Consider the following 23,822-nt stretch of genomic DNA (forward strand, 5'->3'; position numbering starts at 1 on the left):
ACAACAGTCCATGCCTTTATTCCTTCTGCCAAAGTGCATGATCATACACTCCTTTACACTATATTCCATCTGCCATTTCTTTGCCCATTTCCCCAATCTAAGCCTTTCTGCAGACACCCTGCTTCCTCTAGGTGCCCTCCAACTATCTTCGTATTGTTCACAAACTTGGCCACAAATCCATCAATTCCTCCATCCAAATCACTGACAGAAAATGAGAAAAGAAATGTTCCCAACACTGACTTCTGTGGCACACCAGCAGCCAATAGAATAGGCCCCCTTTATTCCCAATAAGTTCTAAGAAATACTGCAAGGTCACAACTCTCTCACAAATTACCCTGTTAAATATAATACTACTTTAATGGCATAGTATAATTAGCGTCATCAAATTGGAGAACAAACATCAAGAAATACTACCCCAGTGTAAAGCCCCAGAGCCCTCAGCCAACCTGAAAATGACTGATTTACTTCTCAGCCAAGAAAGGACACTGGTGCAGGTGGTGCCTGATCTACTGATAGCCACATTTTGTTTTATTTCAGATTTGCTGCTCATTCTATTTATTTCTATTCCCTATTTTCTGTCCTTAAACAAAACTAAATTGCAATCCTGTTTTACCAATTATGCTGATCTTTCTTTTTGCAATCTAGCAGTCTTCTATCAAGGGACTGAGCAAATAACTTTCCAGATGGCATCTGCTATTGGCAAACAGATGAACTGCTTGGAATAATTTTTTGCTTTCTTTACAGGGCACTTTTTCCCTCAACTTTCGTGGCTCTCTTCATTTAAAGTAACTGAAATGAGGGTTGTGACTCAATCACTATTTGGTGATGCTTTATCTGTATATTTACTAAAGTGTGATGTATTTTTTTTTATGCTTACTTTTCAGGCCTAACAAAAAGGTAGATTTATAAACTAAGCAAAATAGATTTCACAGTTTTTCAGTTTTTTTTAAATTTGGGGTTTATCATACTTCATGCATACAGTTACAACTGAGTAGAGGTGATACATGTGGTGAATTAAAATAGGGGAGAGAATCTAGCTGCAAGATCAATGTCTGATGTACAGCACAGCCCAAAAAAGTCAGAAACTGCTTATTGAAAGATGGCAAACTAATGGGAGAGGACAGTGGAATCAGCATTTAGATTAATTATATCTTTGCTCACAAATATTCAATGTTGAATTACAAGAAAAAAGCCTATTGGTATGTAGTTTAAACTACATTGTGTAAGTATTAGCAAAGCATACAAAGTTAAGATTTATATAAAGCATGGCCATTTTCATTACTATAGGATAACATATTATAAATAATGTATTATAAAGTTCTAGTTGAATCTATTTTCATTGCATTTAAAATGCAATGACAAAAGATCTCTACGTCATTAATTTAATGGATTAGCCATCAAAAAGATATGTGCATTATATACAGGCAAGAAATACGCTTTATATTGGTACAACTTTACCTACTAAATAATGTATTAATACAATCATTCTGATATAATCTAACAGTGCAAGTGAAATTAATAGCAAACAGTGTCAAAGTCTTTAAAAGTGGAAGATATAGGACTTTAGGTGTTCATTTAAGTAGCACAGAATGGTGTTGAAAAGTAATTCCCAGAATGGGGAGATAGTGAAGGAAAGACAGCTTCCTAAGGTAAAGAAAAATAAGTGGGATTTCAGAACAAGAACAATATATACGTTTGTATGTGGGCTTTGTTGCTACCTTTGGCTATTAACCAACTACAAAGCAGACATTGTAAAAGTACCACACATAAAAGTTGCTGGTGAACGCAGCAGGCCAGGCAGCATCTCTAGGAAGAGGTATAGTCGACGTTTCAGGCTGAGACCCTTCGTCAGGACTACTCCCTTACTCACTCTTCCTTCAGTTAGTCCTGACGAAGGGTCTCGGCCTGAAACATCGACTGTACCTCTTCCTAGAGATGCTGCCTGGCCTGCTGCGTTCACCAGCAACTTTTATGTGTGTTGCTTGAAATTCCAGCATCTGCAGAATTCCTGTTGTATTGTAAAAGTACAGTCATCACTGAATGGAGGTGAGCTTCTACAATTGCTTCTATTCTAAAATGAAAAGAAAACATCGGAATTCAAGCAGAATGTCACTAATGTAGTGCATTGTTGGCATTAGGGGCTTCAGAACAAGATGAATTGAGGCCCAGTCTTCCTTCTTACCTACTACCCATTATGCCATTGATGCTTAGGACACCAATGAAGGTCCTTCATTTGTCTGTATAGAAGGATTCTTCATTGCTGTTTCCGTAACAATTGTTTTTGATCAGTCAGGGTTGTTAGCCCTGAGCTGAACCCCCGAACCTGGAAGACTAATGGACCACTCTTAGTCTGGCCTCTACCCTTTGACTTGTTTGGCATGGGTGATCCTACCAAGAGTCAAAGCACAGGGCCCTGACTCCAAGCAACATACAGTTGCAAGAAAAATTTTGTGAACCCTTTGCAATTACCCGTTTTTCTGCATTAATTACTCATAAAATGTGATCTGATCTTCCTCTAAGTCACAATAATAGACAATAGAAATAATAAGCAATAGTCGCTATGCCCAGTGAATGTTACCAGGCTTTCCGCGTTTTGGATATGGACTTGGACTGCAGACTTTTTTCAGTCTTATAGCTTTTTATATTCTGTGTTTTTCACCCAATTTGTCTTGTTTTTTTTGTGCAGGGAGGGGAGTTTTGGGTGTTGATGATCATGCTGCCTTTCTTTTCTTTCTTGGTGTCATGGCTACCCAGAGAAGAAGAAATTCAGAGTTGTATACTTTGATAATAAATGAACCTTTGAAACACAATATGCCTAAACTAATAACACACAAACAATTGTACTTTTCCTGTCTTCATTGAACACATTGCTTAATCATTCACAGTCCAGGATAGAAGAAGTCTGTGAACCTTTATATTTAATAACTGGTAGGACCTCCTTTAGCAGCAATAACCTCCACCAAACATTTCCTGTAGTTGCTGATCAGACTTGCACAATGACTAGGAGGAATTTTATACCATTCCTCTATACAAAACTGTTTCAGTTCAGCAATATTTCTGGGATACCTTGCATAAACAGACCTCTTCAGGTTATGCCACAGAATCGCAATTGGGTAAAGATCTGGACTCTGACTTGGCCACTCCAAAACACAAATTTTCTTCTTAAACCATTCTGTTGTTGATTTACTCTTGTGTTTCGTATCATTATCTTATTGCATCACCCAACTTCTATTAAGCTTCAGGTGACGGACTGCTACTCTGATATCCTCGTGTAAAATGTCTTGATACAATTTTGAATTCATTGTTCCCTCAACAGTTGCAAGCTGTCCATGCCCTGAGGCAGCAAAGCAGCTCCAAACTATGATGCTCCTTCCACGATGCTTCACAGTTGGGATGAGGTTTTGGTGTTGGTGTGAAGTGCCCTTTTTCCTCCAAACGTAGTGGTGTGCATTTCTGCCAAGAAGTTCAGCTTTTGTCTTATCTGTCCACAGAACATTGTCCCAGAAGCTTTATGGACATCCAGGTGGTCTTCGGCAAACTTGAGATGTGCGGCAATGCTTTTTTTTTGGGGGGGGCGGAAGCAGTGGTTTCCTCATTGGTGTCCTTCCATGAACACTATTTTTTTCAGTGTTTTTCTTATAGTGGACACATGAACAGAAATTTCAGCAAGTTCTAGAGATTTTTGCAGGTCTTTTGCTGTTACCCTTGAGTTATTTTTCACCTCATTCAGCATTGCACGTTGTGCTTTTGGTGTGACCTTTGCAGGCCACTCCTAGGGAGAGTTGCGACAGAACTGAGTTTCCTCCATTTGTAGACAATTTCTCTTACTGTGGACTGATGAACACTCAGGTCTTTCAGAATGCTTTTGTAGCCTTTTCCAGCTTCATGCATCTCTACAATTCTTCTTCTAAGATCCTCTGAAAGTTGTTTTGATCAAGGCACAGTGCATATAAACAGATCTTTCTTGAGAAGAGCAGGCTCTATCAGTAACCTGACTGTGTATCAGTTTTTATAGGACAAGGCACCTCTACGACCCACACCTCCAATCTCATCTCATTGATTGCAACACCTGAATCCAAAGAGCTTTTGTGGAAGGCATTACCCCTGAAGTTCAAATACATTTTTGAATCTAGAGTGTGGTTGGTTAAATGGTGTACTCAGTATTGACGAGAAGTAGTACAATTGTTTGTGTGTTATTAATTTAGGCATATTGTTTGTCTATTATTGTGACTTGGATGACGATCAGACAGCATTTTATGAGTAAATAATGCAGAAAACCAGGTAATTGCAAACTTTTTCTTGCTACGGTTGCTCTCTGGGTCATTGAGACACACAGGCCTCCAAATCTTATTGCAAGGTTGTGTGCTTTTGGAGGAATTTTCCTTTTCAGCTGTATGAAAAGTCAAAAGCATCATTCTAAAAGTACTGGACAGAGGATATCCCATGTGTTGCAGTCAGTACGTGTTGCTCAACCACCATCAAAAGACACCATCCTGTCTGTGGGAATTTGTTGGGGTGAAAATTATCTGCTACACTTACTCTATCACAATATCTACAATTAAAAAATAGCTCAGTAATTGTAAAGATTCAAGAGGTATTGAGTCCATGGAAGGTTTGATATCAATATAAATCCTGCTTCCTTTTATTTTTACTTTGGTTTAGTTTGCAGCAAAGGATTTGTGGGGGACTGATTTCCAGTTTTAGCATTCACCTAATAGACAACAGGCAGACTGATCATGTCCATTGTCTAAAGATTATTTACAGTGGACCTCATATACAATAATGAGGATAAACCTCAGAAAGAAGCTCTCACTCACCACTTTGGTGTGTATTGGTTGCCGACTTCATTGACTTGTATCTAAAGCTAAACATCCTGAAAAGCAAGTCTAGGTTTAACATGCTAAGGCGATAATGTGACAGGATATGAACAATAAAACAGATGATGGAATTGGTACCTGGGCAGACCTGTACTCAGCTTTACTGCTTCTCAATTCTGTCAAAGTTTAAAGTGTTTTTGAGTAAACTATTAAAATCAACTAAACAATTGCACAATTTTATTTAAATCTTCAAAAATAATTAATTAAAAATAAAAGCAATCTGATCTTAGTACTTTTCATTGGAATTAATCGAGTGCATTCAACTGAATGAGTCAGTGGATCCCATGATAAATCTGACACCCTACAGCTTTAGTGGGTGGATTAATTATATAGCCACTGGTGGATTCAGTAAGAACTTGCTTCAGCTCCGAACTCCATACAAAGTTCAGTAGCAAAGTTCAATCAGGACAATGCTGACAAAGATAGGTCAGCATATTTGGGAATACAGTATCCACACGGGTATCCTGAACTTGCTGGCATTTACTATAATAAGTGCCCATAACTTCCCACACAATTTCCTTGCATTTCCCAGCATGGTCTAATATCTGTGAAGTACTACTGAATTAGCTTTAAACAGAAACTAACTGTTATCCAGCATTCACTTTGCTGATGACATATTTATCAGCTTGGTGGTAATTTTTACTAAAAAAAATGCATGCCAAATAGACTTGATTTTCAAATTGCAAAGTAAATTTATTATTAAAGTACATACATGTCACAATATACAACCCTGAGATTCATTTCCTTGTGGACATTCACAATAAATGTAAGAAACACAATTAAATCAAAGGAAGATCACATCCAACAGGAGGGAGAACAACCAGTGTGCAAAAAAAAAACAAATTGTGCAAATACAAAAAGAAATACTAATAATAAATAAGCAATAAATATTGAGAGCATGAGATCAAGAGTCTTTGAAAGTGAGGCCATAGTTGTAGGAACAGTCAGTGATGGGTTGAATGAAGCTGAGTGAAGTTATCCCCTCTGGTTCAAGAGTCTGATGGTTGAGGGGCAATAACCGTTCCTGAACCTTGTGGTGTGGGTCCTGAGGCTCATGTAATTCTTCCTGATGGCAGCAGCAATGAGGGTCTTTGATGATGGATACCGCTCTCTGCGACAAAGCTCCACGTAGATCTGTTCAATGGTGGTGAGGGCTTTACCCGTGATGGACTGGCCCATATCTGCTACTTCTTGTAGGCTTTTCCATACTAGGGCATTGGCGTTTACATACCAGACCGTGATGCAACCAGTTAATATACACTTCACCACACATCAATAGAAGCTTGTCAAAGTTTTAGATTCACCTCTGCAAATTTCTAAGTAGAGGTGCTGCCATATTTTCTTCATAATGGTACTTACGTATTGGATCCAGGGTAGATCCCCCGAAATGATTACAGCTAGGAATTTAAAATTGCTGACTCTTTCCACTCTGATCCCCCAATAAGGACTGGCCCATGAACCTCCAGTTTCCCCCTACAGAAGTCAATATTCATCTCCTTGGTCTTGCTGACAATGAGAAAGAGGTTGTTGTTGTGGCACCAATCAGCCAGATTTTCAAACTCCCTCCTATATGCTGATTCGGCACTACCTTTGATTCAGCCAATGGCAGTGGGAAACAGTATGTGAAAGCAGAAGATGACATTGCAGTTATTGGCTAGACAACACAAGAAACTGAATCAATCCCTCACATATGAATAATTTAACATAATCATTTTCACAATTTTCCATCAAGGCTTCCATCAATGCACTTGGTAACTGTATGAGCAACGTCAACAAAGTTTGAGGTTCAGATAATTGTAGTCAGCAAGTGTGCAGTTTGCACAAAAGTTACTTTCACTCTTGTGGTTGCTTAGAAGTAGATTTTGAAGTTCAAGGTGCTTTACTGTAATAGAAGGAAAATAGGGATCAGGCTAGATAGAGAATGCTAAGGAAAGGCACTAAGTGAATCATTAAAGAAGTGGATATTGACTATCTAAAAAAAATGAGAAATTGTAAGATATGAGAAGCAAATTCCAAAAGGTCAGCTAAAATGACTGACAATGCAGAAAAGGAAAATGCATATTGAAAGGGTAAATTCCAACAATATGTTGAAAAGAACCACAGCAAATAGAATTTAAAAATTGCTGAGAGCTCAGTAAAAAAGTTGATTATAATATATACAAGTGATTTTTAATTAATGTTTTTCCCCTCACACACAGATATAAGTTTATTCATTCATTATATGCCATGTCATAGGATGTGGGTGATCATGGTCTTTCCATGATCATGATTGTTCTTGGCAAATTCTTCTACAGAAGATTCCATTGCCTTCTTCTGGGCAGTGTCTTCACAAGACATGTGATCCCTTATCCCACCCATTATCAATAGTCTTCAGAGATTGCCTGGCGTCAGTGGTCACATAACCAGGACTTGTGATCTACACCAACTGCTCATGCGACCATCGATCACCTGCTCCCATGGCTTCTCGTGACCCCGATCAAGGGAGCTAGGCAGGTGCTACGCCTTGCCCAAGAGTGATCTACTGGCTAGAGGAGGGAAGGAGAGCCCTACATCGCCTTTGATAAGACATAGCTCCACTCTGCCACCCAACAAATACAAGTTAAATCTAGAGGCTACATTAGCAGTGCAGTGATACAAGCTAAACACTTGGTAACGTGAAGATGTCAATCATCCTGTTAACAGGTAGTAGAATAATAATATTGAGACTGCTGGTGAATGCAAGTCAATTGACAACTTGGTTTGAGTATCAAAATTGAAACTCAATGCTGATTACTTTGCAAAGCACATGTACACAAACTGAGCCACTGTACAAACCATCACTTGAATAAACAAGGGCATCGTGCTACTGGGACAGATTATTTTATGTTATCTAAACAGCTTTGGAAAACTATACAAAAATTAATCTCAACATACAGTAGGCTTATTCAGAAATTCAGAAGGCATGGGATCCAGGGATTCAGAATTGGCTTGCCTGCAGAAGGCAGAGGGTCATGGTGGAGGGAGTACATTCAGATTGGAGGATTGTGACTAGTGGTGTCCCACAAGGATCTGTTCTGGGACCTCTACTTTTCGTGATTTTTATTAACGACCTGGATGTGGGGGTAGAAGGGTGGGTTGGCAAGTTTGCAGACGACACAAAGGTTGGTGGTGTTGTAGATAGTGTAGAGGATTGTCAAAGATTTCAGAGAGACATTGATAGGATGCAGAAGTGGGCTGAGAAGTGGCAGATGGAGTTCAACCTGGAGAAGTATGAGGTGGTACACTTTGGAAGGACAAACTCCAAGGCAGATTACAAAGTAAATGGCAGGATACTTGGCAGCGTGGAGGAGCAGAGGGATCTGGGGGTACATGTCCACAGATCCCTGAAAGATGCCTCACAGGTGGATAGGGTAGTTAAGAAAGCTTATGGGGTGTTAGCTTTCATAAGTCGAGGGATAGAGTTTAAGAGTCGCGATGTAATGATGCAGCTCTATAAAACACAGGTTAGGCCACACTTGGAGTACTGTGTCCAGTTCTGGTTGCCTCACTATAGGAAGGATGTGGAAGCATTGGAAAGGGTACAGAGATTTACCAGGATGCTGCCTGGTCTAGAGAGTATGCATTATGATCAGAGATTAAGGGAGCTAGGGTTTTACTCTTTGGAGAGAAGGAGGATGAGAGGAGACATGATAGAGGTGTACAAGATAATAAGAGGAATAGATAGAGTGGATAGCCAGCGCCTCTTCTCCAGGGCACCACTGCTCAAACCAAGAGGACATGGCTTTAAGGTAAGGGGTGGGAAGTTCAAGGGGGATATTAGAGGAAGGTTTTTTACTCAGAGAGTGGTTGGTGCGTGGAATGCACTGCCTGAGTCAGTGGTGGAGGCAGATACACTAGTGAAGTTTAAGAGACTACTGGACAGGTATATGGAGGAATTTAAGGTGGGGGCTTATATGGGAGGCAGGGTTTGAGGGTCGGCACAATTGTGGGCCGAAGGGCCTGTACTGTGCTGTACTATTCTATGAAATATGTATTATATGTTATGTGTACTACTATGTTTTACACTCTGGTTTGAAGATGATTAATATAATCATACACATTATAAGGCTATATACATTATATACATGTATATAGTTAAATGACAATAAACTTGACTATTAAAGATGTATCTAATTTCCTGTATTAATTTATTTTGATCCTTTCATTAAAAGTGAATTTCTAAGTAGATGTCTCCCACCAGAGAGAAGAATTACTGTGTTTCATATGATTGGAAAAACAGCATATGATTGAGCATCAATCCACACGACTGAAGGGGGTCATTAATTTAGTCAGAACTGATAGTCTCAGAGAGCTGAGAGGTGCAGCTGAAGTGAGAAATGGAAACAGCACAGAGGAAAACAAGGTTATTTTCTTCTAAACCTTTGCTCTCCCAGAACTAGCAGTACTGACTGACTGATAAGACTTACAAAAAAAAATTGAAAATAAAATGTTTTTTCAGCACTGACAACTCCAGTCTTGATGCAAACTAAAAGCAGACTACTTCAGTGAAATTAAGTTAGCACAAAACAAAATCAGTTTAGGGAAGAAGCAACGATAAACCAGTGGAAACATGGGACTGAAAGCTATACTGTTTGAGTGAAAATTAATTGAGAAAGATTAATTTATCTTTTACTTTCCATAGTTTAAATTCTGAACTCCATCTATAATCCAATATATTACAAATGATAAACAGATAAATTTTATAACATACTTTTAGGGTAAAATATAAAAGAATGGTCATCAGTGATAGTTAGGAACATCAAAACAATATATAATCTGTCCTGCAGTTATCAGTCATGTTTTGTGGCAAGCTAAGCTCACTTATTGACATTGAACACTAATATCAGTTATTGTTGGACAGTGATCCTTGCAGACTACATACGTACTGTGACTAAGACCTACCTGTAACTCTTTCACTACTCGCTTGATGAGATAATTTCCAAGCTCTACCTCTTGCAGTCCTGGTTGTGTAGAACTGATGGAGTAGAAAATAGCTGTAGAGATCTTGTTAACGTCTTCAGTCATCTCAGGAGCGGGATCCCGTCCAACAATAGCCTACCACAAAACATTAATATACAATTAAAACCCTTATCCTTTTCCACGATCTATTTTCCTTTCAAATATTGGATGCACATTAGATATACAATTGCACAGCTTTTGTATGAAAACACTAACTTTAATCTTCATCTAAACATAAAGTTCCAAAATTATGGCTACAAATATTTTATGACTAGGATTCAATGTTGAAGCTAGGTGATTTTGTTTCCTAAATATGTCAATGTTTCACTATTGATTTCACATTTCCTCCATTTCATTGGCGCTTTCAGTCAGCCTCCAGACCAGACCCAAGACTGACATAAAATAACAAACCTAATCAAACTCCTCCAATTCATGGTGCATTGAACTGGCTTCCCCTTGGTGGTCACTGACTTCGGTTTAACCCTTGGTCCTTAATTCCAGACTTGACCAAGTGCAATGACCCTCACTTCACTTCTGGAGATCAGCTCTTTGTTCCATGTTTGAGCTGAGTGATTCTGATGAAACCTAAACAAGGTATTAATGAGCAGGGTTATTAATGTCCCTTTGACAGCCTAGCCAATGACACTATTCATCACTCTGCTAAGAATTCCAATGCCAATCAATTCATTCTCCTTTATACTCATGTACTGAAGGATGACAATAAACAATCTCGAATCCTGGATGCAAGTTACTTGAAGATACAGATAGCCTGATTCAATTTGATTGAACAGGACATGCCTGGAGAATTCTGCACATTGCCAGATGCCAGTGTTGTAATTGCACTGGAACAGCTTGGCTCAAGGATCAGCCATTTCTGGAGTTCATGTCCTTAGTATTAGCAAGAGGATGTTGTCAGGCCTTATTAACTTTGTTGTATCCAATCTCTCAACAACGGAGTGACTAGAAAAGGTTTGCTATATTTCAAACAAATACAATCCTCCCCAAGTCTGACAGCTTTGGTGGCATCTCATAAATCTCCTCCATATCTGTTATAGATCATTACAACCTTCTGTAACTAGATGGAATTAAGCATTCAAAATACACTCAATTAACATTTTGTTGTTTGGGCGTAACCTCCCTTGTGCTATATTCTATGTTTTGCCTAATAAAAGGAAGTTTCTTAATGACCACTCTGCTACCTTCAGAGACATTTATACATGCACTTGTCATTCCAACATCCAGTGCATTCTTTCTCATGCCTTGTTTGCCCTATGCAAATACATCACCTCACACTTCCCGAATTGAATTCCATTAGCAATTAAGTTCTTCATCCAGACTAATAATACATTTCAACAAATTTCTTTTTAAAACCAACCTTTTATGCCAAGGTAAAATTAATTTTGACCGGATCAGTCATGACACGATGGGCTAATTCTTTACATGACAAGCTAATCAGTAACTACAAATAGAAGCTGCTGTATAGATCTACTGACAAAGGGTCTCGGCCTGAAACGTCGACTGTACCTCTTCCTAGAGATGCTGCCTGGCCTGCTGCGTTCACCAGCAACTTTGATGTGTGTTGGTTGTATAGATCTACTAGTGGCTTCTTTGATTAGATCCAGCTTTGTCCCTTGGCTGCCATTAAATTTATACAGTACTGTGCAAAAGTCTTAGGTACATAATCATATTATATGTAGCTAGGGTATCTAAGACGTTTGCACAGTACTGTTGTAATTTTATGCATTGCACTGTACTGCTGGCACATAAAAAAAATTCATGACACATATGAGTGACGATAAACCTAATTCTGATATGGGCCTCTACTGTGGACTGAGAATGGGGGAGTGGAAAGAGGACAGGGAGAGGGGAGTCATGGTTGGGAAAAGCGGAAAGGAGAGGAGAGGGAGTGGGAAGCACCAGAGGGATATTCTGTAATAATCAATCAACAAATTGCTATGAATCAAATGACCCTGCCTTATGTCTCGTGTGTCTGCACACAAGTCACTGGTACTCTTTCTCTGCCACCTGTCCCACACCCATTGTGGCGCTCCATCCTTGCCATTCCCAACATTCTTTGCTCCCGCCAACTCACTCTCCACACCATATTGACAAATACAGTACTCTACAAAAGTCTTAGACACTCTAGCTATATACGTGTGCCAAAGACTTTTCCACTCTATTGTATCTGCTTTAATCAAGTTTAAATCATTTATTTGTATCACAACATAATCAAAATGAATAGTATAATATAAATTTTGGCTATTCCTCTATTACTTTGTCTTTCAGAGCCCAGTTATCCACCTGAGCCAGATGCGACTAAACCATATGTGTAAATATCGGGCTGTATTATGTTGGATTGAATTAAATACTTACAATTTGGGCTTGTCTTGGGTTGGACCATGCTGTGCCAGCTCAGCACTTTATGCAGAATAACTTCAGGTTCATTTATTTGTTTCTATCTTCAAGCAGGCCAAGAGCATGTTTGAGATTATTATACCTACAAAATTAGTATGGTTGGGAATGGAAAGAAGTGAAAGCACTTGAGCTCCTATTGGGATAGCTTTAGGTCAAGTTTAAATTACTTATTTTTAGTAGCAATCTAGTTAGGATCTATTTCACTTGGACCTGACAATTTATCTGAATTCTTAAATGCCAATGCACATATTTTTCCTCGCTCTCATAGTCCTAGAATTATATGTGTGCCAATAAAATTTCTACTAAAACCAAAGCAATGTATGATTACAAATTTACCAATAATGACTGTGATTTTCTTTCTCAGCCTTTCATATGAATGATACACTATTGCACATATGTCCCAGATACTCGCTGCCAACAATGTACATCTGAACATCTCTTTTGTAAAAAAGGGAACCAATGCTTTCCTGGCATATATGATGAATAAACTCTTCTCGGGTTACCTGTACCTGCTGGTAGCCCGAGAAGAGTTTATTCATCTCTTTTGTATATATTAATAATGTAAGCTGGACTATACAAAGGCATGTGAAGCCATCTTCAACACAGCTTAAGACTACTGCCCCAGTACTGGTAAGCTGACCTTAAAGCATCTAGCAGGTGTTCTCTTTCAGATCTCGTAACCTTGCTAACTACACGTTGATAAAGATCTGGACATACCCTCACCCCCACAGTACCCCCAGAGGCTGACTACAACCACTAAATCTCCCCACAATATTTTGACACTCATGATGCTGATCACAGCAACCATCAATCCATTTTGCCAGACCACTTTTCCTGTATGTCCTAGGCCTGTCCTATTTGAACACAAAACCTTGGGCTTCTGTGTAAGAGCTTTGCAGCAGTGGACTATTAAATATATTCACTGGCCTTTCACACACAGTACTTTGAATATGTACCATTCAGCCACTAATATATTTCTGATGTTAGCAAGTTTTTTAAACCCTCATATCTACTTCATCAGGAGCTCTTCATTTGCAGAATCTCTTATGTTTGCTATTCCAATTAGTAATGAAGTTAGTGAAATCCTTTGCAACTCTTGTAATGTTTTAAGACCTAGCCAGGTTTTCCAAACACGTTTGCTCTTTCTTCTGCTAAATGTATCGGGTACTGGTACAGCAGGGGATGGGGATCACTGGCACAAGACAAGACAGTTATTCTGTTTTCTACTTCAATCCATATAGTTGATCTTTCATTATGTGCCATGTTGTATGACGTGGGCGATCATGGTCTTTCCATGATGCTTGTTCTTAACAAATTTTTCTATGGAAGTGGTCTGCCATTGTCTTCTTCTGGACAGCGTCTTTACAAGATGGGTGACTCCAGCCATTATCAATACTCTTCAGAGATTGTCTGCCTGGCATCAGTGATCGCATAACCAGGACTTGTGATATGCACTGGTTGCTCATATGACCAACTATCAGCTGCTCCCACGGCTTCGGGTGAGAATAATCAGGGGCTAAGCAGGTGCTTCACCTTGCCCAAGGGTGACTTGCAGGCCTTGCACCTCCTTTACAAGAGACATATCTCCACCCCACTCTCTGAAGTTCAATGAAATGAAAAAAAGGGCACAAGAAGCAGTATTTTACTCATCATTACTCAGACCTCCAGTGAATTTTTTGAATATTCTCCTGATGGCTGTATTTTAATAGTTCATTCAATCGATGAGATGTTTAACAACGTAACCCTCCCACCCCTTTAATTTCTTGGGTTTAGATTTTATGCTCGCATCTCTAGTTAACCTACAACCTCATGATTGATTCACTGGTAAAACTGCTACCACTGAGCCATGGCTAATTAATTGAAAGTTAACAATCTTTATGAGTATTTTTGAATATTCCATTGATACATTTTATTTAATTTGTAAATACTGGGTTCTGACTAACAAACACTATAAACTAGTAGTAGTAATAATAAGCTCACCTGTATATTTTTAGATATATCATCTGTTAGTGCTACATGTAGGACTATCAGAGGTTCACCCGGCATAGTACCGTGTGTGAAAACATAGCACCTTCTATAAGGTCCAACTCGGCGTTTAATATCAGTCCAGCTTCTGACTGGATGCACTGCCTCATATCTGAAAGAAATGAATGATACATTCAAGCTGCATTCAAGGTTAAGTGAAAGAATGTTGTCCTGTTACACAAGTTTAGGGAGCAAGTAGCCATTTAAAAGCTGGTCCTCAAAGATTTTCATGTTTAGCTACAATCTGGATTGCTTCTGGTGCCACAAGCTACTGAGTATAAGAATAGATAGATCAAATAAATGCATGGCTGAAGGAAGTTAGTACAGCAGGATAGGCTTTAGGCTCCTGGATCACTGGGAGCATTTCTGGAGAAGCAAGATGTATCACATGTTAACCAGATACGGATCTGCGCTGGGAGCAACAAATCAACTGCTGTAGGAACTCAGCAGGTTCAACAGCATCTCCCCCAGAGGAGGAGGCAAACTGTCAACATTTTGTGTCAAAGCTGAGCAGGCAGACTGAGAATGGAGAGGGAGGATAGCCAGTATAAAGAGAAGACAAGCAATGCAGAATGCAATAAAGCCATGATTGGTGTAGTAAGCAGTTTCAGCTTATTAACAAATATTAAATGGGCTTGCAACACTGAGAAGGGATGAATGCTTCAAGGTGTGCCTTGGAGAGCTTTTTGACACATTAGGTACATAGGTCAACCTGGACCTCATCTTGAAGAATGTAGCTGGTTAGATGGAAAATGAGAAGGGTAACATGTTGGAGATAGTGACAAGAACTCCATACATTTTAAACTGATTGTTGAAAAGATGGACCATTAATAAAGGTCTTAAATTGGGGAAGGAAAATTGGAAGCATCTACTTGCAAGTTAGTCTATCCACAGTCCTTGCAGTGCGTGTGTACAAAGCTAGGCAAGGAGTTAAACGCCTTCACACAAATCACCCAAGCTGGAAGCTTTCTTCAAGGTTTTTAATGAGAGCTAACTTGTGAAACAATATTGCTCTTTTAAGAGCACATAAAGAGTGGACTGAGATGGATGTCTTTCTTCCATGTGCTTCAAGTCAAAATCTAATGAATCCACATAGAAAATGATATAAAAAACAGCTTATGTACAGGAAGTGATGTTCATACAAAGTAAACTGCATACAAAACAGACAGCGCCTCCAGAGGCCAGAACACTCCCCGCCTAGTATCCATAGGATGACTGAAACTAAAAGTCAAATGATCATTTCATTAAGTCTTTGGCAAAAGAAGGAGAGTCTCAGAGAATAATCTTGAAAACAGTCTTACCACAGACTCACTTCTCACTTCAAAAATGTTGGCCTTGATTACCACTTGCTTTTGGTAATTTCTAATGAGCAGAGAGGCTACATAATGCTTACCCAGAATGATATTTGTTACCTCTGAAGTGAGTTGTACCCTCTTAATACTTCCTCCATCTCACAAAGGCCCCTCAGAATCAAGGAAGGGACAGAGTTTACTGAGGTAACTTGAGATCAGGAGAAGTTCCTCTGCAAACACCATTCTTTGAAGAAGAAGGATTCTAACCATTGCCCGATTCAGTTGCTATGTGCTAAGAGGTTGCTTACAAATATGCCAGCTACAATAAAGGTTGCCTTTGGCTACTCCTATAAAGGACTGAGAAATATGTGAGATTGCTCTGGTAAGCAACTTCCAGCTTGAAAAGCACTTCAAGCATGCACTGCCAAGTTGGAGCAGTGATAAATGAATGATGTTAGTTGAGGCTTGAGTACTTATTTCTACATCTACCTCAGGGTTGAAGAAGTCAATAGTCTCCTGCTGACTATGGTCTTCTTGGGGATCTGCTGGAGACACTAACTCAGCATGATTGTTCCTTAAGAGTCTCTCCATGAACTCCACATAATGATCCTTCATTTCTGTTATTCTCCTCAATGTGTGACTGAGGGACACGAGTCGACTAAGGGCCTGCTCTCTGTTGTTTGGTAGAAGTGTGATGGAGAGCAGAAAGGTAGGGGAGCTACCAAACTGCTTGAATTCTCACTTTGTTCATGATTCAAAAGAATATATCTTCAATGGAAAGTGCCAGCTTGTAATCATCTTCCAAGTGACAGGAGATCAGCTTGCCTAAATCTGATTGAGCAGAGGTAAGTATGGTTTGCTTATCTACAATACTCTCTTTCGTACAGATTCTACTCTCAGGGTCTGAAATAGCTTGAAGGCACCCTCTCCAGGGGATTAATTTTAAATGTACTGGCAGTGGACCATCCAGGTAGCCTTCACCCACTATGACCCAACGCAAGTTCAGTCGTTGGGCATAAGGTGCATTGTGCCAACGACCACACTGTTCATGTACCTTATGTGCACAGATGGTGTCTCTGCCTAGCACAGAAGAATCTCAGCAGAAGAGTCAAGTGGGGCAATCTTGTCAGCTATGGCCTTAAGATGTGAATGACCGCAGCTTCAGGAGTTGGTTTTGTCTTTCAGCAACTTCTGATGTTCCAGAACATGTGTTTAGACTGTAGAAGAAAGTAGTTACATCTGATGGATGTTCAGCTGACTTGTGCTGTGCTTTGCGGTGGGTGTGCTGGAACCAGCCCAAGGTACTGGCCTTGCATGAAGTGCTGATATGTGATGTACACTGTTTCACTCAGTGCAGTGTATGATAGCTATAGTAAGATGCACTGGCTGTTATGACGGCAAAGCATGACTGATTCTGGCTATAGACTCACCGCTATTTAGGCCAGATGCTGCTTCATACACCTTTGCCTCTGTTAAGGCAGCCTCAACTCCCCACTCCTCCTTGAGTGCACTCAATCTAGCCCCGATACATGCTCTCTCCATGTCTTTACAAGCTTTCTCCATTTGCCTTTCAACTTCACACTTAGCATTTATGCTGCTCTCATTTTTGTTGCTTCAGCTCTGGCATGGGCCTGTTATGCTTATTGTGGTTTGCTTGAGCATTGGTGAAGATGTGATCAATGTGCCACATTCTAACCTGACTTCTGGGGTACTGCGATCAATGTTGTCTGGGCCAGAAGCTGACATTGTTGCTTATGATGTTCAGACATGTCTCCGGTCCATGTGCAATGCATTTGAAGACAAGTTATTTTTTTCACTCTACTGCCTTTGCAGTGCGTGTGTACAAAGCTAGGCAGGGAGTTAAACACCTTCCCAAAAATTGTCCAAGCCAGAAGCTTTCTTCAGGGTTTTGTAAAAGAGAACTTACTTGTGAAAAGACAATTGCTTTTTCAAGGGCAAATAAGGAGTGGATGGACATGGATGTCTTTCTACTGTGTGCAGGAAGTCAAAACCCCAATTAACCCATGAAGGAAATAATATAAAAGACAGCTTACAGTAAAGTCTAAAACGTTAAGAACAGGAAGTGATATTCATACAAAACGAACTGTGCCTCTAGAGGTCAGAACAATCAACATCTGCAGAGCAAGAAGAACTCAAAGGAGTAAAAGGCAGTTCAAGGCCAATAAGTTCCTATAAGGGTAAAAGCTGGGGTAATAAGTATAAGGAAACCCGGATGTCAAGGGATCTGGAGGGTTAGACAAAGAGAAAATAGGAAACACGTGATAGGTATAGGAAATGAATGATGGAGAAGCATGTTGAGAGTATAATAATTACAAGGAGGTTCTTAAATAACAAATTAGGAAGGCTAAGAGAGATCACAAAAAAAAATCACTAGCAAACAGGATTAAGATTAATTTGAAGGTAGTCTATCAGTATACTAAAGGCAAAAGAATAACCAGGGATAAAGAAGGGTCCATTACGGACAACATGAGCAATCTGTGCGTGGAACGCAAAGATATCGGTGAGGTCCTAAATGAATACTTTTCATCAATATTCACAAAAGAAACAGACTGTGGTTGGAGAATTCAATAGCATGTCTCCATAAATAAAAGTTATCAATGCTTTAGCAGACTTAAAAGATAAATAAATCCTCAGGATCAGATGGGATTTATGCCAGGCTGCTGTGAAATATAACGGAAAATATTGCTGGGGGCTCTGGCTAAGATTTTTAAATCTCCTCTGTACACAACTATGATACTAGATGATTGGGGGACAGCAAATGTGGTTGGAGTTTTCCAAGAAAGCAGGGAAAAACAAAGAACTTAACATCAGTGGGTAGTTGAGAGATTAATGGAAAAAAAACGATGAGGGAGAAAATCTGTTATCACTCAGGAGTATAAGGACTAATCAGAGACAGCCAGCATGGCTGTCTTCAAGAAGGCAGAAAGGCAGAAGAAAGGAATCTATAGAGCAGTTAGTCTGACCTCAGTGAAGATGTTGAGTCCATTATTAAGGATGAGGTGACAGGGTACTTGAAGGGACTTGATAAAATAAGCCATAGTTCTCAAGGGAAAATCTTGCCTGACAAATCTGATAGAATTCATTGAAGAAGTAACAAGTAGGATAGACAAAGAAGAATCAGTTGACATTGTGTAATTGGATTTTCGGAAGGCCTTTGACAAGGTGCCACACATGAGGCTGCTTAACAAGCTATGAGCCTATGGTGTTACAGGAAAGATTCTAGCATGGATAAAGCAGTGGCTGATTGGCAGGAGGCAATAAGTGGGAATAAAAGGAACCTTTTCTGGTTGGCTGCCAGTGGCTAGTGGTATTCCACAGGGATTTGTGTTGGGACCGATTCTTTTTCCATTATACATCAATGATTTGGATGATGGAATTGATGGCTTTGATGCAAAGTTTTCAGATGATATGAAGATAGGTGGAGGGGCAAGTAGTTCTGAGAAAGTAGAGAGGCTACAGAAGGACTTAGACATTAGGAGAATGGGCAAAGAAATGGCAGATGGAATATAGTGTTGGGAAGTATATGGTCATGCACTTCAGTAGAAGAAATGAAAGTGTTGACTACTTTCTAAATGGAGAGAAAACACAAAAAATTGGGGCTCAAAGGAGTATGGGAGTCCTTGTGCAGAATTCCCTACAGGTTAATTTGCAGATTGAGTCTGTGGGGAGGAAAGAAAATGCAATGTTAGAATTCATTTCAGGAGGACTAAACTATAAAAGCAAGGATGTAATGTTGAAACTTTATAAAGCACTGGTGAAACCTCACTTGGAGCACTGTGAGCAATTTTGTGCCCTTTATTTTAGAAAGAATGCGCTGAAACTGTAGAGGGTTCAAAGGAGGTTCATAAAAATTTTTCCAGGATTGAATGGCTTGTCATATGAAGACCGTTTGTTGGCTCTGAGTCTGCATTCACTAGAATTCAGAAGAATAAGGGATGACGCCATTGAAACCTATTGAAAGTGAAAGACCTTGAGAAAGTGAATGTGGAGAGGATGTTTCCTATGGTAGGTTAGTCTAAGTCCAGAGAACACAACCTCAGAAAACAGGGACATCCTTTAAGAATGAAGATGAGGAAGAATTTCTTAAGTCAGAGACTCTGTGAAATCCTTTGCCACAGAGAGCTGCAGGGGCCAAGTCTTCATGTATAATTAAGGCGAGATTGATAGATTCTTGATTGGTCAATACATGAAGGGATACGGGGAAAAGGCACAAGATTGGGGATGAGAGGAAAATTGGATCAGCCATGATGAAATGGTGCAGCAGACTCGATGGGCCAAATAGCCTAATTCTGCTCCTATACCTTATGAACTTACGGCTTTGACAAGGGTGGATCCTGTCTAACCATGAATACAACAGATTCTGCAGATACTGGGAATCTTGTGCAACACACAAAATGCTAGAGGAACTCAGCAAGTCAGGCAGCACCCATGGATTCAGACTGGGACTGGTTGTGTCCTGCCTGACAAATATCATTTCATAGTTTGAGGAGGTAAGAAAGTACATCAATGAGGGCAGGAAAGTAGATAAAATATACTTCAGTAAGCCCTTCAACGTGCTTCCACATAGGAGACTGATTCAAAAGATTATGGCCATCGAATCAGAACAAGTTGGCAAATTGGATTGACAATAGGAGACTGAAGGTGATACTAGATTCTTTTTGTGATTGGAAGCTTGTGAAGAGTGGTGTGCTACAAGGATCAGTACTGGGATCCTTGCTGTTTATAATATGTGAATGATGTGGAATTGGAAAGTATAATCAATAAATATGAAAACTAGCAGTGTCATTGACTGTGTGAAAAATAGTTTTAAGCTGCAGACAGATGTCGATATATTTATGGAATGGGCTTAAACTGGCAGATGGACTTCAATCCTGACAAATGTGAGGTGATGCATTTTGGAAGTACTAATGAGGCCAGGGCACATACCTTGGAAGGAAGAGCCTGAGGGAGTATTGAGGAACAACTGGATATTGGAGTACAGGTGGTAACACAGCTAGATAACATGGTTAGGGATGCACATGGGATATTGGCCTTCATGAGTCAGGTTATCAAACACAGAAGTAGAGAAGTTATGCTCCAACTTTATAAAATCTTTTTTCAGATCTCTGTGCAGATCCGGTCACCATGTTATAGGCAGGATGTGACAGCAGAGATTCACCAGAAATTGCTTGGGATGGAGCGATTCAGTTATGTAGAGAGACCAGTCCCTAGAGTAGAGGAGGTGAAGAGAGGATATGACTGAGGTATATTATAAGGAATATAGATGAAACTGACAGTAGGAAAAGCTTTCCCCACATCAGAGATACATAATCTATAGAACATAGATTTAGGATAAGGAGGAAGAGATTTAGAGGGGACATGCGAGGCACTTTCTTTACCCAGAGAGTGACATCCCTAGAATTCACTGCCTGAGAATGGTAGAAGCAAGCTCACCCACAGTACTTAAGAAGTGTCTCAATAGCAATTGGTATAGCAGGCTAACTAAGTGCTGAGAGATGGGGTTAATGCAGACATCCCACCCTGCAAAAACTCATTTCAGGGAGGTAGCACCATCAATTTGCAGGAGAATCCCGGAACTTCCAGGAGAGGTGGGATGTCTGCAATAGGGTAGCTCCTTAGCAGCTAGCCAGCTAGTTTAAATAACATTAGCTATGCTGATGAACGAATAACATCTGTTAAACTTGCCTCAACATGTCTTTTACAGTATTAACCCACCATGGGCAATAGAAAAGTCACTGTTGCAAACAGTGCAGCGAGCAACACTGTCATTATTTTTGACCCCTATTAGGCAGGGGTACACTTTAGTGTAGTCTGGGGTGACGTACGTTTTATATTTTCTTTTTTTTTTGCAATACTCTGCCATGGCATGCTCCCTCTCTCTCTCTCGCTCGTGCTCTCTCTCTCGCTCACTTTCTCGCTCGCTCTCTTGCTTGCTTTCTCGCTCGCTCTCTTGCTTGCTTTCTGACTCGCGCACTCTCTCACGCTCTCTCTTGCTTTCCCTCGCTCGCTTGCTCTCAAAAAAATTGATTTCCGTGATATTGTATATAATTTGCGGGCATCAGGGAGCCACTATTCATATGCGGGAGACTCCCGGAACTTCCGGGAGAGGTGGGATGTCTGGGTTAATGCAGAAGGATGCCAGCTGGTTGAATGGATGAGTTGGATCAAATGGAATGATTCCATGCTGTATGAGACTATATGATTCAAGGTAAAAGTGGTACCAAAGTCAGCATCATAGAAGATGTTTACAAAACTGAAATGCAACAATTAAATGGTCTCAGACTAAAACTGTGATTATAGATATGGATAATTTATTCAAAGCAAATTAAAAATAATTTCCCCAATCTTACTTTGGGCTGGTGGGCAATAGAGTGACTTCAAATATACTTCCTATAAAAGAAGTCAATTTTAACTCAAGGCTTATTTTCACGCTTTATCATTAACGATCCATCAGGCTTCAAATGCCAGCCAACTTTGAGTGCAAAAAATGATCAATACTAGAATTTGACCTTATTGAAGCACTACTAAATTTTCTTGTAGTTCTGTCGACAAATTAGGGATTGTTTCTACCAGAGTGATTAACAGATACCTACTGACTAATTTTCTGCAGCAGCTCACAAGAGGATTGCCAGGTGACACGTTCTAATTTCAAGAATCCTGTAGAAAACCAATTTGAGAGCAGTGTCTTCAATATCCCATTCATTTCCTGAAACACAAAGTTTGTCAGAAAATATAATCAACTTCTGAGGCCCAGTAGAATACTCTTCTCTGTTCAGATAATTCAATAATACCATGTAGATTGTTTTCAAGGTAGCCCTATCAACTCCATTAGATTTAGAATAAAGAAAATACCAAATTCTGGTAAGTTACTATACAATTTAACTAATGGGCTTCAATCATGTACAATTTAAATGATATCCATCAAATAAAATATACAAAGAACTGCATTTTTAATTTCAGTGAACAGATCAGTACTGTTTCCTTTTAAAACAATCTTTTTGTTATAGTTGGATGGTTGCATTGGATAAAAGCTCATGGGAAACAAAATTTGGATTTAAGACGAATTATAACGCTTGGAGTACACTGTAATAGCCAGTGATTTTGGCCTAAAACATAATCATTGTGGACATTTGGTTTAACAATGGAACATGGAAAAGCTGGACAAGTAAGCTGTAAATACAGTACACATCAACATCACAATGATCACAAAAAACCCTGCTGCAATACTTTCAGCTGGTTTGTTAATGTATATATTTTCGTCATTTGTACATATGTTTACATTTTCAAAGCAAAATTGATATGTCCATGAAAAAATTGCAATTATATATCAGTGGCTCATATAGAAAGGGGCTCATGATTGAAATGCTGAGGCCTTAAACTCACACTGCCTGGTGATGTAAAGTTTCTGGAAAACGAAATTGAAGATCTCAGAGCAAAATTGCAATACCAGAGGGATATCAGGGACTGCTGTGTACTTTGCTTCATAGAAACATGACTAACCCCCACCTGGTAGCCATGTACATTCCACCTCAGGCTGTCAAGCAGGCACTGGAGCTGAGCACCATGATCAGCAGTCATGAAACAGTGCACCCTGATGCCTTCCCTAACGCCAAGCCAGCTTGAAGAAGTATTTCACCATCTACCACCAACATATCGCCTGTGAAACCAGAAGAGCCAGCACACTTGACCACTGCTACACCACTGTCAAGAACTCTTACTGTGCCATCCCACCCCCTCACTTTTGAAAGCCCAATCACCTCACTGTACTTCTATTCCCAGCATACAGGCAGAGACTAAAGACCATAGCACCAGTGGTGAGGACCAAGAAGGTATGGTCAAGGGAGGTGGAAAGGTGCTTATAAGACTGCTTTATGTCAGTGAACTGGACAATATTCAAGGATTCATTTTCAAATCTGAATGAAAACACCACAGTTGTCACAGATTTCATCAAGACCTGTGTAGATAAGTGAGTGCTTTTGAGAACATTCTGGACATACCAAAACCAAAAGCTGTGGGTGAACCAGGAGATTTGTAGTCTACTGAGATCGAGATTGTTGATCCAGAACTATACAAAAAGTCGAGTTACAACCTATGGAAGGCTAGTTTAAGAGCAAAAAAACAATTCCTATTAAGTTAGAGACAGAATTGGATACACTTCAGCTCGGGCAGAATTTGCAGGCCATTACTTCCTACAAAGTGAAACCTAACATTATGA

General features: G+C 39.7%; 1 protein-coding gene across 1 annotated transcript in view; it reads right to left on the bottom strand.

The window, feature by feature from the left end:
- The window catches only part of mlycd (malonyl-CoA decarboxylase), a 55,588-nt gene that overhangs the window by 6,504 nt on the left and 25,262 nt on the right, over positions 1-23,822 (bottom strand). Inside the window, exons 2-4 of the mRNA XM_072279868.1 lie at positions 22,201-22,313; positions 14,250-14,406; positions 9,798-9,950 (exon numbers count right to left, since the gene is read on the bottom strand). Of these exons, the coding sequence (XP_072135969.1) occupies positions 9,798-9,950; positions 14,250-14,406; positions 22,201-22,313 (423 nt within the window). The remainder of the gene's footprint in view (positions 1-9,797; positions 9,951-14,249; positions 14,407-22,200; positions 22,314-23,822) is intronic.

The sequence above is a fragment of the Mobula birostris genome, chromosome 15, assembly GCF_030028105.1.
Source record: "Mobula birostris isolate sMobBir1 chromosome 15, sMobBir1.hap1, whole genome shotgun sequence".
Classification (NCBI taxonomy): Eukaryota; Metazoa; Chordata; class Chondrichthyes; order Myliobatiformes; family Myliobatidae; genus Mobula; species Mobula birostris.